General features: G+C 51.1%; 1 protein-coding gene across 15 annotated transcripts in view; it reads left to right on the plus strand.

Moving 5' to 3' along the window:
- LRRC74A (leucine rich repeat containing 74A) overlaps window positions 1-11,722 on the plus strand; it is a 49,988-nt gene extending 38,266 nt beyond the window's left edge. For 11 of the 15 annotated variants that reach the window (XM_045060296.1, XM_019833348.2, XM_019833341.1 and 8 more), the window contains 4 exons: window positions 2,497-2,643; window positions 4,945-5,052; window positions 5,182-5,264; window positions 9,061-11,722. In XM_045060296.1, coding sequence (XP_044916231.1) covers window positions 2,497-2,643; window positions 4,945-5,052; window positions 5,182-5,264; window positions 9,061-9,187 — 465 coding nt within the window. In that variant the 3' untranslated portion in view covers window positions 9,188-11,722. Of the gene's footprint in view, window positions 1-2,496; window positions 2,644-4,328; window positions 4,799-4,944; window positions 5,053-5,181; window positions 5,265-7,617 lie in introns of those variants that run through there. The other 4 variants (XM_006933015.3, XM_006933016.5, XM_019833343.3 and 1 more) reach the window with 4 other exon arrangements.
- Window positions 11,723-14,245: the final 2,523 nt, after the last annotated feature.

A 14,245-nucleotide genomic window follows, 5' to 3' on the forward strand; every position in this document is an offset into this window, starting at 1 on the left:
TAAAAACAATATCCTAGACCCGCCCACCACTTTATAGGGTTTCCCCCCAAAGGGATTTTATAGGCTTCGGCTCATTTGATCCTTCTCTGGGAGGCAGGTAGAGTGCACCCATGTCCTAGAGCTGTTCAAACCACGCAAATGTATTGTCTCACCGTCCTGTAAACCAAAGCCCAAGATCAAGGTCGTGGTAGAACTGGTTCCTTCAGAGGACCACAAGGAAGAATGCGTGCTGTGCTCCTGCCAGCTCCTGGTGGTTTGGTGGCAATCTGTGGTGTTCCTCGGCTTGGTGGGGGCATCATCTTGATTTCTGTCTTTAGCTTCAAATGGCGCTCTCCCCGTGTGCACGTCTGTCTCTGTATTCTGTCTCTGTCCCTTTTAAAATTTTTTTTTAACGTTTATTTATTTTTGAGACAGAGAGAGACAGAGCATGAACAGGGGAGGGGCAGAGAGAGAGGGAGACACAGAATCTGAAACGGGCTCCAGGCTCTGAGCTGTCAGCACAGAGCCCGATGCGGGGCTCGAACCCACGGACCGTGAGATCATGACCTGAGCCAAAGTCGGACGCTTAACCGACTGAGCCACCCAGGCGCCCCTGAAATGCCCCTTTTTATAAGGACACAGTCATATTGGATTAGGGCCCACCTTAATGACCTCATCTTAACTTGATCATCTGAAAAGACCCTATTTCCAAATAAGGTCATATTCACAGGTTCCCAAGGGTTAGAACTTCAACATCTTTTTTTTTTTTAATCTTTATTTATTTTTGAGAGAGAGAGAGAAAGAGCATGAGCAGGGGAGGGACAGAGAGAGAGGGAGACCCAGAATCTGAAGCAGGCTCCAGGCTCTGAGCTGTCAGCCCAGAGCCCAATGCAGGGCTCAAACTCACAGACCGCAAGATCATGACCTGAGCCGAAGTCGGACACTTAACCGACTGAGCCACCCAGGCGCTCCAGGACTTCAGCATCTTTTTGATGGGAACACAATTCAACCCATAACGAGAACTTTCCCTCATTTTCCCATTTTACATACAGGGAAACTGAAACAGAGAGGTTGGATCACTCGTCCAGGAATACACAGCAAGTGAAAAGCACAACAAAGAGTAAAGCCGAGGCTTCTACCTCCTACTCTAGTGCAGTGTTAAAGTCTTGTGTTATTTTAAAGCCACACAAATATGACGTTTTGCCAAGATTTTAATGCCTTACAATTATATCAGTGATGATATTTTGAATATTTAAACCCAAACACCTTGGAACTTAAATAATAAGTAAAATTTGGATTTAGGATTGCCACAGATTATAAAACATTAAAAAAAACATACCTGCTTTTCTTTTCAGTCTGTCCCCTGGTTCAGTCGGTTTCTCCTTAGGGGGCTTCTCTCTACGCTCATCCTACAGCTCTGACCTTGTACCCCTGAGGCTGCCTTAGCTCCCACCCCACCCTGCCTCTGGGTCTCAGTTATGTGTCCAGATTTTGTTGGCATTTGCTCTCCCTCCTTCCCCCCGCCCCCAGGGCAGGTTGGAAGGCATGGAGTCAGGCACTCTCTTGGTGTCTGAGGGAACGTTAGAAATGGTGCTGTTGAGGCCCCAGATGGCACAGAAACCCACAAGCTGGGATCACACTGGCATTTTGTCACAGGTTCCCAAGGGTTAGGACTTCAACATCTACCTACCAGGACAGACAGGTCTGAATTAGCCTTTTCCTTCTCTTTTATCATCTCTCCTGATGTAACTCTAAACAGTGTTGGAATTCCTTCACTGCTTCTAGAACTTTCTCTAGAATATCTACAAATCAGGATGGGGGAAGCCGTCAGCTCTTTAGCATGAGTTTCATTATTTGAAGTGGCAGAAGGTGGTCAGAACCACATCTGAGGAGTGAAGCAGGCTGACTGAACCAGTGAAGGCCCAGTTTGGTCAAACACTGCTTCATAGACCATGTCTTCTCCTGTGGCCTATAACCCAGCTCCGAGGGCACTTCCAAAAGAGGAGTTCCCAATGGGTTTTGAGCCAGGACAGGGTGGTTGGAATGAGGGATCCTCGTCCGGGGCACCTGCTCCCAAGACCAACACTGGTGTAGAAATGGACATTTTAGGACATTTGCCTCAGGACCAGTCTCCTAACCCCATAGCTGTGTCTCATCTGTCCCATGCAGACACCGATGCTCGCCATCTAAGAGCAGAGCCGAGCTGACCGTGTGTGACACAGGCTGCTGGCACTCGACTAGGACATCTGATCACACTCATGTGCAAACTTTACAAGTCAAATCACAAGCCCTAGGAAAGATGAACTCTCCCGGTCTAGAAGCAGCACTGCAGAACAAGCTGGAAAAGACCAAACAAAAACAAACAAAAAACAAAAAACGAAAAAAAAAACCCTCTCTGCCTTTGGCTTGGATGGGGCGGCTGGTCTGCAGGGGGGTGGGGGATGGGCGTGGGGGTGGAGATGTTACAACAGCGGGCGATGCCTTCCTCACGATGGGTCCCCTCTCTCCCCTCCTCAGAATGTGCTGGTGTCTGAGCAGTTCGTAAAAATATTGGATGGGGTGTGTGCCATCCACCCCCAGCTGGACGTGACGTACAAGGCAGTGCAAGGCTTCTCTGCCAAGAAAGAGCTGCTCTTGTGGACAAACCCCATGAAACTGATCCAGGTGAGCCCTTGCTTTCCTCTCAGAGACCCCAAGGACCAGCGTCTCCCCTCCCCCGAAGTGTCTGCACAGTCCTCTCTGACAAGGAATGTCTCAGACATGGAATATTCCCTGTGGATGTTGGGTCCCCTCAGCAGGAAGAGGGGATCTGGGATCTGGGTGAAGAGGGAGGGGCTTGGAACAGGATGGTTTCCACCAGCCAGGCTCCTCCACCTGTTAATGTGCGGCTGAAGGCAAGTCGCTGTGCTCTCTGTGCCCCAGTCTCTTCACCTGGAAAATGGGCATAATGATAGGACTCACCCCGGGAGGGCTGCTGTGAAGATTCAATTCTATAACACACAAGAGGTGCTTAGAGCAATGCCTGGCCAATAATAAGCGCCCAACAAATGCCAACTCTTTCCAATAGCCAGTAAGGATGCCAAGACACCCCTGTGGTGAAGACAGCGGTTTGGTGGCTCCAGCTAAAGTGGGACCCTCAGATCCTTTATATCTAGTGGTGACCTGCCCCTGGCTCTAGTCTTAGATCACAGGAGGCAGATAAAACCGTGGAAATGAAAACCCAGACAATTTTAGAGCTGCCAGGGAGCTCCTCTGGTCTGACCACCTCACAGAGTAGCGCCCAGCCCAGGCTGGTGTTCCCATGCCTGGCTCTCACTGGAGGCAGAGTTGACGGGGAAGCTGGATACAGACTGCTTGCTACCTGGGGTGATACCCATGCAGATGTAGATTCTAGAGGACGTGTGCCGCTGGGGCTACCTCCTGCCCCTTGGTTGGTCTGCTCTGTGCCTCAGTTTCCAGGACTAAACAGAAGAGCTCTGCATGGCAATTATTGTTGTGTGGAAAGTTCTAGAAGGCAAGGGGGGTATTGAGTACCTTCACAAGTCAGATGACATCAGATGGAACCGAGGGGAAACCTGTTTTGCAAGGGGAGGAAGATGATGCAGGGAATAGGAATGGAGATCTCAGATGGAAAGTGGGGGCCCCACCCCTGCTTAAAACAGCATAGAAATCTCTAGGGATCTCATAGGAATCTCAATTAGAAACTGAGCCAGATATGCGATGTAAAACACAGTCCTTCCCCTCTGGGGAGAAGGGACAGGCAACAATCTGGTTGCAAAGATGGGACAGATGCAGTAACTTCTCATAGAAAGCATCATACGATAAATAATAAATGAGTGACCAAGGCAACAAATACCATCTGAATCCAGATTAGAGGCCACTGTGGGATTAGGCAAACAGAAGGGGACACGTCCTGGGGAAGGGTCTTGAAGAGCAAGAAAGAATTCAGGTCAGTGACAGTGACAGGGAGGGAGTTCTGGGGAGAGGGTTCCCACTAGCAGAGGAGCAGAGCAGGATGCACACAGTGTGCTTGGGAGATGGGAACAGAACCATGTGGCTCCAGCAGGAGAACCGTGTGGTTCCAGGCTCCTGCAAAGCCTGGAAGTCAAGGCTACCCAGGGAGGCTGGGGCTAGATGTGGCGGTCCTCAGATTCTAGGCTCAGGGCTGGGGTTGGATTCCACAGGGAGCGGGAGCCAGCTACAGTTGCTGAGCGGTGGGTAAGGTGAATCCGGTAGGACCAAAGAGTAACCTTTCAGGCAATGGGGAGGGAAATAAACTGAAGGGGGTAAATATGAAAGTGGGAATGCTAATGAAGGCACTATGGTAGTATTCTCCGTGTGCTAACTAGTATTCTAGAATGGTGCCTTGCCTGAGGATAGCAGTGGAAGTGGAGGGACAGATGTAGGAGATCCCCTAATGGAGAAGCTCCAGGATTTGGTAAATGGCTGGGCACATGGTGCATGTGGGCAAGTATGCGTGTGTGTGTGTGTGTGTGTGTGTGTGTGTGTGTGTGCTGGGAGAAGGGAGGCCTGTGATGATAGGAGAGAGCCAATGATAACTCCAAAACGTCAAGCCCAAGGGACTAAAATAAAGGTGGTGACGCTGCCACCACAAGGAGGTCTTCTGTAGCCCCACCCTCTCCACCTACCCATCCCCCCTGGTTCCCAGAAATTCAGCCCCACAAGATTTCCCCGTTTCTCTGCACTAGCTCTCACTCAGCTCCAGGCCTGTGCACGTGCAGGTTCCTCTACCTGGAACCCCCTTCTTCCTGTCCTCAGTGTCGTACTCATTCCTACTCTTTCTCTAGGTCTCTATTCAAGTTCACCTCCTTGGGCCGGCCAGGTCTGGGAGCCTGGGCCACCTTTTGGCGGAAGGTGGCAGTGGAGGGTGGGGATGGGGTGGGGTGTTGTTAATAGATGTTACAAAGTCAAGTATTTGCTTCTGGTGTCTCCGGTTTCTCTCAGAGCTATGCAGACCAGCACCAAATCACGGTCATAGACTTCTTCAAGAGCTTGAACCCTAATGGAAGAATGATGATGTCTGTGGGTGACTTCCGGAAAGCTATGATACAGGTGTGCTGAACCCTAGTGGCAACAGCCAGTGTGGGGTGTGTGTGTGTGTGTGTGTGTGTGTGTGTTTAGGCCTGGGAAGGGGTAGGCAGAGAGCTCCATTGACTTTGCATGTTCCATCCACTTCTTCAGCAGGACAAGGTCCCCATGAACCCGTACCAAGTCAGGGAGCTGATAAAGAAGCTGGCTGAGAAGACAGGCATGGTGAACTTCAGGTCAGTCTAGGCCCAGCGCCCATCTTATCCTGCTTCTGCCCCAGGCAGGCCCCCAGTTCTCTACAAGGCGTCCCGGTGGTGTCTACATTTGATCAGGTACAGCCTCCCCCGAAGCAGCTGGCCGCGCCCTCCCTGGCTTCCGAGGCTGGCCCCACTGTCTGCCCTCCTCCTCAACTTCCAATTCACCCTCCCAGCAGAGCTGCAGCCTCAACCGTGTGCTGTTGGCTGTGGGACCAGATTCTGGGGACACAGTGTCAAAGCCAAGTAGGAGGGGACGTAACAGAGCACGTGGGTAGGCCCTGGCCGTGGTGAGAGGTCTGTGGCAGGTGCCTGGGTAGCTCAAAGAGGAGGATTACTCGGGCAAGAAGCAAGGGCGGAAGCGTGAGCCTCACGTGGCTGGGAAACTGCAGCCACTCAGCTCTGCTGTGGCCTCGGGGATGATGCCCTTGTGACTTGGGCTCAATTCCTTAAAGAGACAGGAAAGGGCCTGTGTAACAGTAAGAACTGTAAGAACACCTGTGAGCCCCTACCTCGGGCCAAGTACTCTGTGGGGCCCCAAACCTGCCCAGGTGCCTGACGTTGTCGTCTCCCATATGTGGCCCAGGTGCCCGGCACTGTCATGACCCATATGTGGCCCAGGTGCCCGGTTCTGTCATCACCCGTACGCAGTGAAGGATGAAGGCTCCCAACTGACCCAGCAACCTCTTGTCTTAGACGCCAGTCCTTAGGGAGCTCTATCAGAGGGACCCCCCTCTGGTCCTGCCCCCCGAGCCTCCCCACCCTGTACCTCTGTTCTGTGCCCTCTTCAATACTTGCCACGGGGAGAAGCCAGGGCAAAGATAAGAAAGGCAGCCGGACCCATCTGCACACCTTGCTTCTAGGGAGGGGGCAGCTCTTCACAGGGCTCTTAGTCTCCAAGTCTTTACAATGGGGTGTAACCACAGCACCCAAGCGGCTTTGTAAGGATAGAGTAGGGACAATGTGCGTAAGAGGCTGGCACACGTCACCCAGCAAGGGGGCTCGTTCTGAAGATGTCTCAGGCTTGCACGTCCCCCACACCGCATCTCTGTCCTGAAACTCCCCACCTGCCCCCCCTAAAGTGGTGCTTGTTGTCCTTGGGAAGCTGGTGGGAAGTGCCCAGACAGAGGCCAAGAGACCAGGTTCCAGGTCCAGCAAACCCTTCAGCTTTGCAGATGAGGTCAAGTGGCCATCAAGAGGCAATACTGGGGTCTGGGTCCCCGTGTCTTGGGAACTGAGGGGGCAGTCTCTCGTGGGCACCTCAAATTGTCCCTCAGCTCTATTCTAATTGAAGAGCAGAGCGGTCATTTTTATTGTTGCATGAATTTTTTATTTTCATTTTTGTTACAAATAATATCTACTTGTAAAAATTCTAAATCCACAGAAGTATAGCAAGAAGAAAGTGAAGGTTCTTTTTTTATCTCTTCTCCACGGTACATGCTGCCTCCCATGAACAGTCCCAGCGCACATTTCCGTGCCTTTCCCATACTTGCCATCGAGTGTGCATGTGTGCGTGCACACGTGAGTGTGTGTGGTGTCGTGGTTTAAAACGTGGGCTCTGAGGCCAGACTGCCTGAGTTCCAAGCCCGGCTCCACTCCTGTGCAAGTTACCCAATCTCCGTAAGCTTCAATTTCCCCATCTGTACCGTGGAGCTAATAATAGTACCCATGGCATCGGAGCTTTTGAGGAGTAAATGGATTAATGCCTATAAAGCATTTAGAACATTACCTGGCATGTGCTAGGCTCCGAGTACACATATGTTTTATTATACATTATTGTACCCTCACACTGACAAACACACGGTTTCTTGTTTATCCTAAATAGAATCATGCTATCACGTTCCTCTGAATTTGCTCTGCCTTCCAGTATGTCTTGGCAATCTTTCCGTGTTTGTGCATTTAGATCCATCTCAGTCTTTTTTAACTGCCGCGTGCTATTTCATAGCACAGAAGTCTCCTTATTTATCTCATTGTTAGGGACATTTAAATTATTTCCATTGTTTTGCTACTACAAATAATACTATAACCAGCATCCTTTTGTAGATGGTGTTTGCCCACACATGTTTCTCTAACAAGGTGGAGCGGATCCAGGGCAATCGCTGGGCCAAAGGGTGTGCACATTCTAAATTTCAGTCTACTGCTAAACCCTTCCTTGCCAATGGCAAAAACCGATTCTTCTGCCCCCTCCCCGGGCTGACACCAAAACTTACCCATGTTCAACCCTCCTGCTGTGATGGGTTTACAAATGATCCTGTTTGGATTTGAGTCTGCCTAAACGCTCCCTTCAATCAGGCGGCATTGGCACTCAGCATTATCCCCTTACCTTTCAAACCAGTTTCCTAAAAACAGAGAAGCGGTAAGCAACAAGTCTGGTCTGAAAAGAAGTCGCCGTGACGGAGAGGTCCTGGCAAGTCGATTGGTGGCATTCAGGAGGTGAAGATCTGTTCTGAAACCTCCGTAGACAAACACCAAGGCCAGACTGCGAGCGAGCCAATAAAGTCTGCCTGGGTCCCCACGTCTCTGGGCTGCAGGTGGCGTGCCCCCGCCCCCCCCCCCCCCAACTGGAGCAGCGCCTTTGGTTTTGGCGACCAGCAGGGGGCGCATCCTTGGTGGCCTTAGTAGGAGCCGGAAGACAAATTGGGAATGCAATGGCGTTGCTAGGTAGCAGGAAAAGAGCAGTGGGGGGGGGGGGGGGGTGTTGGAGATCAGTGCACAAAGGCAGTCATCCTAGTAAATGTAAACTGTATCCAGGAGAGAGATTTTGGAGACGCGGGAGGCAGTGGAGAGGGAGCAGATGCTCAGGAACAAGGACGTGGGGCGAGGGGGGGGGGTGTGCTTTAGAAGCAAATGCTGAGGGGTCATGTGGAGAGAGCCCAGGATGGGAGACAGAGAGACCTGGCATGTAGTCATAGCCCGGCGCCACCTCGCCACCTGAGCGTGGAGCCTTACGCTTCCATCGGAAAAAAGTAGGACAGCCGAAATTAAGGCTTCCCAATCTGTTCTGGGAATCTACTGTTCTACATTTCTTTTTAAAATTCCTTGGAAGCTAAGGAGACACGAATTGCTGAGCACAAGAGCAGGGATAGTCAAGAACAGCATGCGCTGAGCAGGTGCGGGGATGGGTAACTGGCAGGTTCTGATTAGCCCCGCCAGTCGTCTCTGTGGATGCACAAGGGCAGGGACTGAATCACACATCTCTGTACCACCACACAGTGCCTGACACATAGGAGATGCTCAATAAAGACCTATGGGGTGAACAAACACATTCACCTGGCAATTTTGGGGGGCAAGTGGTGGAAAAGTGGGAAAGTTTGGGGGTGACCAGGAACCGACCCTTTAGAGCCCTGATGTGTGACGCATGCTGAAACGGCATCTCGGAATCCAGTCACTGCCTTTGGCTTTCCCTTTGCTTCACCAGGGCTGGAGCGGAGGCTGAGGCCTCTCTGCCCGTGTGGCAGAATCATTATTTGAAATAATTTATACCCCCTCCCCGCAGTGCATTTTCCCCTTTCCCTTCCTTATTCAAGGTCTTAGCCTGAAGTTGAATTTCCATTAATTGGGTGACAGAGGGGCTCAGAGTCAAAATTAGGATAATAAAAGAAAATAAAGAAATGCACTAAGGGGTTCGTGGGCTGAAACTCACATCTCTCATACTTGTCAGGGTATGTAGATGTCTTTGACTCCACAAATAAATCGAATCCCCTTAAAATCAGGAGCCGTGTCATTTAGGTTTATTATAATCTATAAATTTCCCCCCACCAAGTCTCTTGTCCAACAGCTGCTGGTGTCTGGGTGGAACCCTGAGGATTATGAAGCCAGGACATATCAAAAATTGTGGACTATGTTATGGATCAATAAAAACAGCAAAGTTTTCTCCAGATGCTTTTAATGTATCTCTTGCATAAAAATGAAAGGCAGCAATTTTCTGATCAAATGTTATGTTTTGTTTGGGTAGCTTTGAGAAAATTATGGAGATATAGGGAAGCTAAAATCCACCCCCCGCCCCCAATCCTCCAGGCCAACCCTCAACATTACCAATCCCAAGAAAGTGAAGGACGACAGAGTCAAAACCTGCCTGCAACAGTCTGGGAACCTTCCCAAAGTTGGAGTAATTCTGACTAGTGGCCACTAGGTGTCAGGTCAGCTTCAAATTCCTGGTGAACACACAGCTTCCAGATCCTTACAGAACGCTTTGCAGCCTTTGTACTTTCTGTGATCTCCCAAACTTCTGCCCACCACCCCCCAAAAGCCCCACACATGAAATCTGAGCCCGGGAGTGTCCAGCAGCCTGACACTTGGGCAAACCTCTCCAACGCTCAATGTCCTCGTTGTGAATTGCGGTTTCTAACAGGGAACTTTGCACCCGCGCTGTGAGGCAGAAAATCAGGGGTGGGAGGGTAAAAACTCCGTAAATATTCAGTCCCCTCCCCCAGTCAGTCCACCCTGGAGCCCGGCAAAACCGCAAGAGGACACAGTGTTTCATTTGGATAGGACTGCACGAGGAACTCATCCTCTATCAGCTTGCCCAGTCTGGAGGCTGGTGGGCGGGAGCTGCAAGCCCAAGGTGGAGGTAGGGGAATCTTGCAAAGTAGGAGAGGCCAGCGGGTCAAAATGACCCAGAGGCATTGGACTGCATGCCCAGCACTGAAGGAGGTCAGGCTGCAAGCGAGGGAATCAGCACCTGGCTGTGCCCCTCCTAACCTGCCCTAACTCGGTGAGCGTCATGTGGTAGCTTTTTGTTCCTCACAGAAACCCGGTGCAGGAAGAGTTTATTATCCTATTTTACAGTTGGGGAAACGGATGCATGGAGAAGTTAAGCATCTCACTCAAGCTTTCTTGCTAGTAAGTGGGGAGGCGGAGATTCAGGCCCTAACAATATAGATCTGGCTCCCTGGGGTCTTACCCACTGTGCTTCCCTGCCCCCTGCGGCTTCTGTGCAGCAGCTCCACATCCAGACCGGGGAGTTTAAATGCACTTACTCTGTCTACACTGTGTCTACAACAGAGTGAGAACAACTAGATTGATAAGCAAGCACTAGCTGCAGGCCAGGAGGGAGGCAAAGGCGGAAGATACTGTTCTAGTGTGGCTGATTGCTGAAGCTCAGGTTGACAGGCCGTCCCCGCTCCCAGTATTGGTCAGAAATTGTGCCAGGGGAGGTAGGATGGGAGGACAGAAGGAAGCACGTGGAAAGCTCTGTGCACCCGCGCCATAAAGCAGTTAAGCATACGGGGTTCTGGCACCGGACATTTTGAGGTTTGAATTGCGCCTGGTTTTCCCACTTAGCAGCTCTGTGACTTTGAGCCAGTCACTCAACCTTTCTGAATCTCAGTTTCCTCACCCGTCAATAGAAATGATAATGGTCTCCCCTCCCCCACAATTTAATGAGATTGTGCCGGCATACATACAATAAGTGCTTCCTAGAAGGATGACCTCATCACAGTGGCTTTCCTTTCCGAGAGGTGGGGGGAGGGGAGGCCTAGGTCCTGCAGGGCACAAGAGGGGCCACACCAAGCAGCCATCTTTGAAATATCTAAGTACTGGGCCTTTGAAACATCATGGGAAGCATTGTCATCTCAGGGTTTGGTTTAAGGCTTGCATCAAATCAAAAGAATTCGTCCAGAATCTTAGGAATTAGAGGGAGGAGGGCAGACCAGGGACTAGCAGCGCCATGTGGACAACGCAGGGGACATGGTAAAGAGCTGGCATTTTTCTTGGCTGCTGGGGTCTGAACCCCTCTTCCTGGGCTGGGAATGCCTCACCTCAGGGGAGGGGTGGCTGTGACTTGCAGCCGGGACCCAGGATCACACCTCCACCAGACGCTCAGAACGAGAATCCAGAGCTAGCATCCCCAAAAACCAAAGGCCACAGTGAATTCTAACAGCTGCAACATGGCAGCTGGATGCGTGGCCTCAGATTGGTGGCGAGACTGATGCGGGAAACACAGGCAAATGAAAACTTAAATTCCCTTACGACCTACAGCCCATCAACAAGTCCTTGACACAGGCAGGGTGACATTCGCCAGGAACTCTGCTGCCTCAATGCGATACTTTGCTAAAGGCAAAAGGCAATCTTAGCCTACTTCCCAGAATCCTCTAAGTCTACTTTAACATATAAAAATTCCTTTAGAAACTTCCTTTATCTCTACCCCCCCCCCAAATATATGTTAACCATCATCCTCCAAGCATATGGCCCACTGACAGACATCTGAAGGGCCTCATGACTGTTTACTAAACAGTAATAACTGACCTTTTCCTAACAGCAGCTAGCCCCCTCAAAGTCCTGGAAACCTTGCTTCCAAAATACCTTGGAGAATTACTCTATCCCTAACCTCCTCCCAACCTGAAGGAATATATTCAGTCACCCGTCACAACCCCAGCACAGTTGTTTCTGCCCACGGGTCCTGTCCCCGTGCTTTAATAAAACCACCTTTTCGCACCAAAGACGTCTCAAGAATTATTTCCTGGCCGTCAGCTCCAAACCGCGACATTTCCACATCAGTACTGGTGGGATGGGCCAGGATACAGAACCCGCGGCTCGGCGGGGTGAGCTGCAGGGTTGCTGTGTGGCCACAGTGGCAGCTGCAGTGTCCTCGAGGGACCAGGCTGCTTTGCCAAGCGGGGGCTCTGGATTGGTTTTGTTTTGATTTGTTTTGTTTTAAGCAAAAGAAAACAATGATTGGCAAGGCAAGCCTGCGACCTAAATCCTGGCTGCGGACCAGTGGCCTTGAACTACAGGAAGGGAACAGTTCTCCTTCAGGAAGCAGACATCCTGGAGGGGGAGGGGGACCAGGAGGCTGGGAGGCCCACCTTGAGGCCCAGTGGTGCCTTTAAGGAGGGTCCATGGTGTGACCCTGGGAAGACTGCTTTTGCTGTCTGGCCACCACCTTAGGGAGTCTGTGGATCAGCTGGAGGAAGGCTGACCAGCTGGCTGCCATGGTGGCCAGGATGAGTAAGACAAAACTCCTGTGTGTATGTGTGTGTGTGTGTGTGTGTGTGTGTACACACATTGTAGTATAAATCAACATACTGGGTTTTTCTCCCAGACTGCTACCAAGCCTTAAAAACCCTTGGGGGCCACCTGCATGGCTCAGTCCGTTAAGCGGCTGGCTCTTTTTTTTTTTTTTTTGTAATGTTTATTTATTTTTGAGAGAGAGAGAGACAGAGACAGAACGCGAGCAGAGGAGGGGCAGAAAGAGAGGGAGACACAGAATCCGAAGCAGGCTCCAGGCTCTGAGCTGTCAGCACAGAGCTTGACACGGGGCTCGAACTCACAAATTGCGAAATCATGACCTGGGTCGAAGTTGGACACTTAACTGACTGAGCCAACAGGGCACCAAGCGTCAGGCTCTTGATTTCAGCTCAGATCATGATCTCAGGATTGTGGATAGAGCCCTCATGGGGCTGAGTGCTGATAGCGTGGAGTCTGCTTGGGATGCTCTCTCTGTCTCTCAAAATAAATAAACATTTATCAAAAAGAAAAGAGTCTCATTTTAAAAAGTAACTAAAAAAATAATAAAAACCCTTGGAACTTCCTGAGTGGCCAGACTGTCTTTGTTATGCTAATGAGGGCTAAGTGGGCCCTTTGATCGCTCAGGGATGCTGGTACCTGGGAAAGACCAACCTGGGAGTAGAGGTGGTTAGAGACTGAGTTCAAGCACGCAGCCAGTGTGCAATCCTGCCTCCCTAGAGTTAACTCCAGTGGAAAGTCTGGACAGCGCCGCTCAGGGGAACTTCCCGGGAGGTGAACACCTGGATGTCCTGGGGTGGGAGGGCATGGAAGCTCTCTGCACCCCCTTTCAGGGCTTGCCCTGCACACACCTCCATTTGCCTGACCCTGAGCCAGATCCTTTCTAATAAAACTATACTCATGATCATAGCACTTTCCGCGAGTTCTGTGGATTGTTCCAGTGAGTTATCAAACCGGAGGGGGTCCTGGGAACCCCCCTCACCCCGTTGTAGCTGGCAGATCAGAAGTGCAGATATCCCAGGGGACCGACCCCATTGCAGCTGGCATCTGAAGTAGTCTGTAGGGGACTGAGCCCTTCACCTGTGGACTCCAAAGCTCACTCTAGAGATGCTGCCCAAGGTATGATGGAAAAGGAGCACGTGTATACAAATGTATGCTCACATTTGAATTATGGAGACATGGTGCGTGTACCCAAATACATCCAGGAACGTGGGGGGGGGGGGGCGTCGGGTGGCTCAGTCGGTTAAGCGTCTGACTTCAGCTCAGGTCATGATTTCACAGGTCATGATCTTGCGGTTGGTGAGTTCGAGCCCCTTGTCCGGCTCTGTGCTGACAGCTCAGAGCTTGGAGCCTGCTTTGGATTCTGTGTCTCCCACGCTCTCTGCCCCTCCCCCGCTCATGCTCGCTCGCGCGCGCGCGCTCTCTCTCTCTCTCTCTCAAAAATAAACATTTAAAAAAATGTTTTAAATATGTCCATGACCAACAAGAGGGGGTCGGTGCCCAACAAGAGGGCTTACCTGTGTACTAACCCCCAGAAAGGATGAAAGCAAGAAAGGATCCTTTCTCTCAGGCATCCTAAAGGCCAAACCGGGTCACTCTCGGCTTGTACCTCTCCTGGCCGAACCTCCGATTTCCCAGCAGAGGGCGCTCCAACCTCACAAATCCTCCACCTCCGAAAGCTTCCGCTCTCTAAGGTGGGGTCGGGTGGGGGGTCTGGGGAGAGTAGAGAAGAAGAAAGCAGGACCCCAGACTGGCTCCAGGAAATCAAATTCAGACGCAAAGGGCAGCGGTGCAACTGGCTTCGGCGATACTGGTCATACCGGAGGAGCATGGGCCGGAACTCTCCACCTGCCTGGAGAGCAAGTTTCTCCACCCAGGGGTAGTCCAGGTTCTGTGGGGGCTGAGCTCTGCAATCTGGGGGACCTCTTTAAGAAATAAAAAATTACAAATACAATATGAGGTATAGTAAGTGGATGTTTATTTAGAATGGGGGAGAA

Source organism: Felis catus, chromosome B3 (assembly GCF_018350175.1).
Source record: "Felis catus isolate Fca126 chromosome B3, F.catus_Fca126_mat1.0, whole genome shotgun sequence".
Lineage (NCBI taxonomy): Eukaryota > Metazoa > Chordata > Mammalia > Carnivora > Felidae > Felis > Felis catus.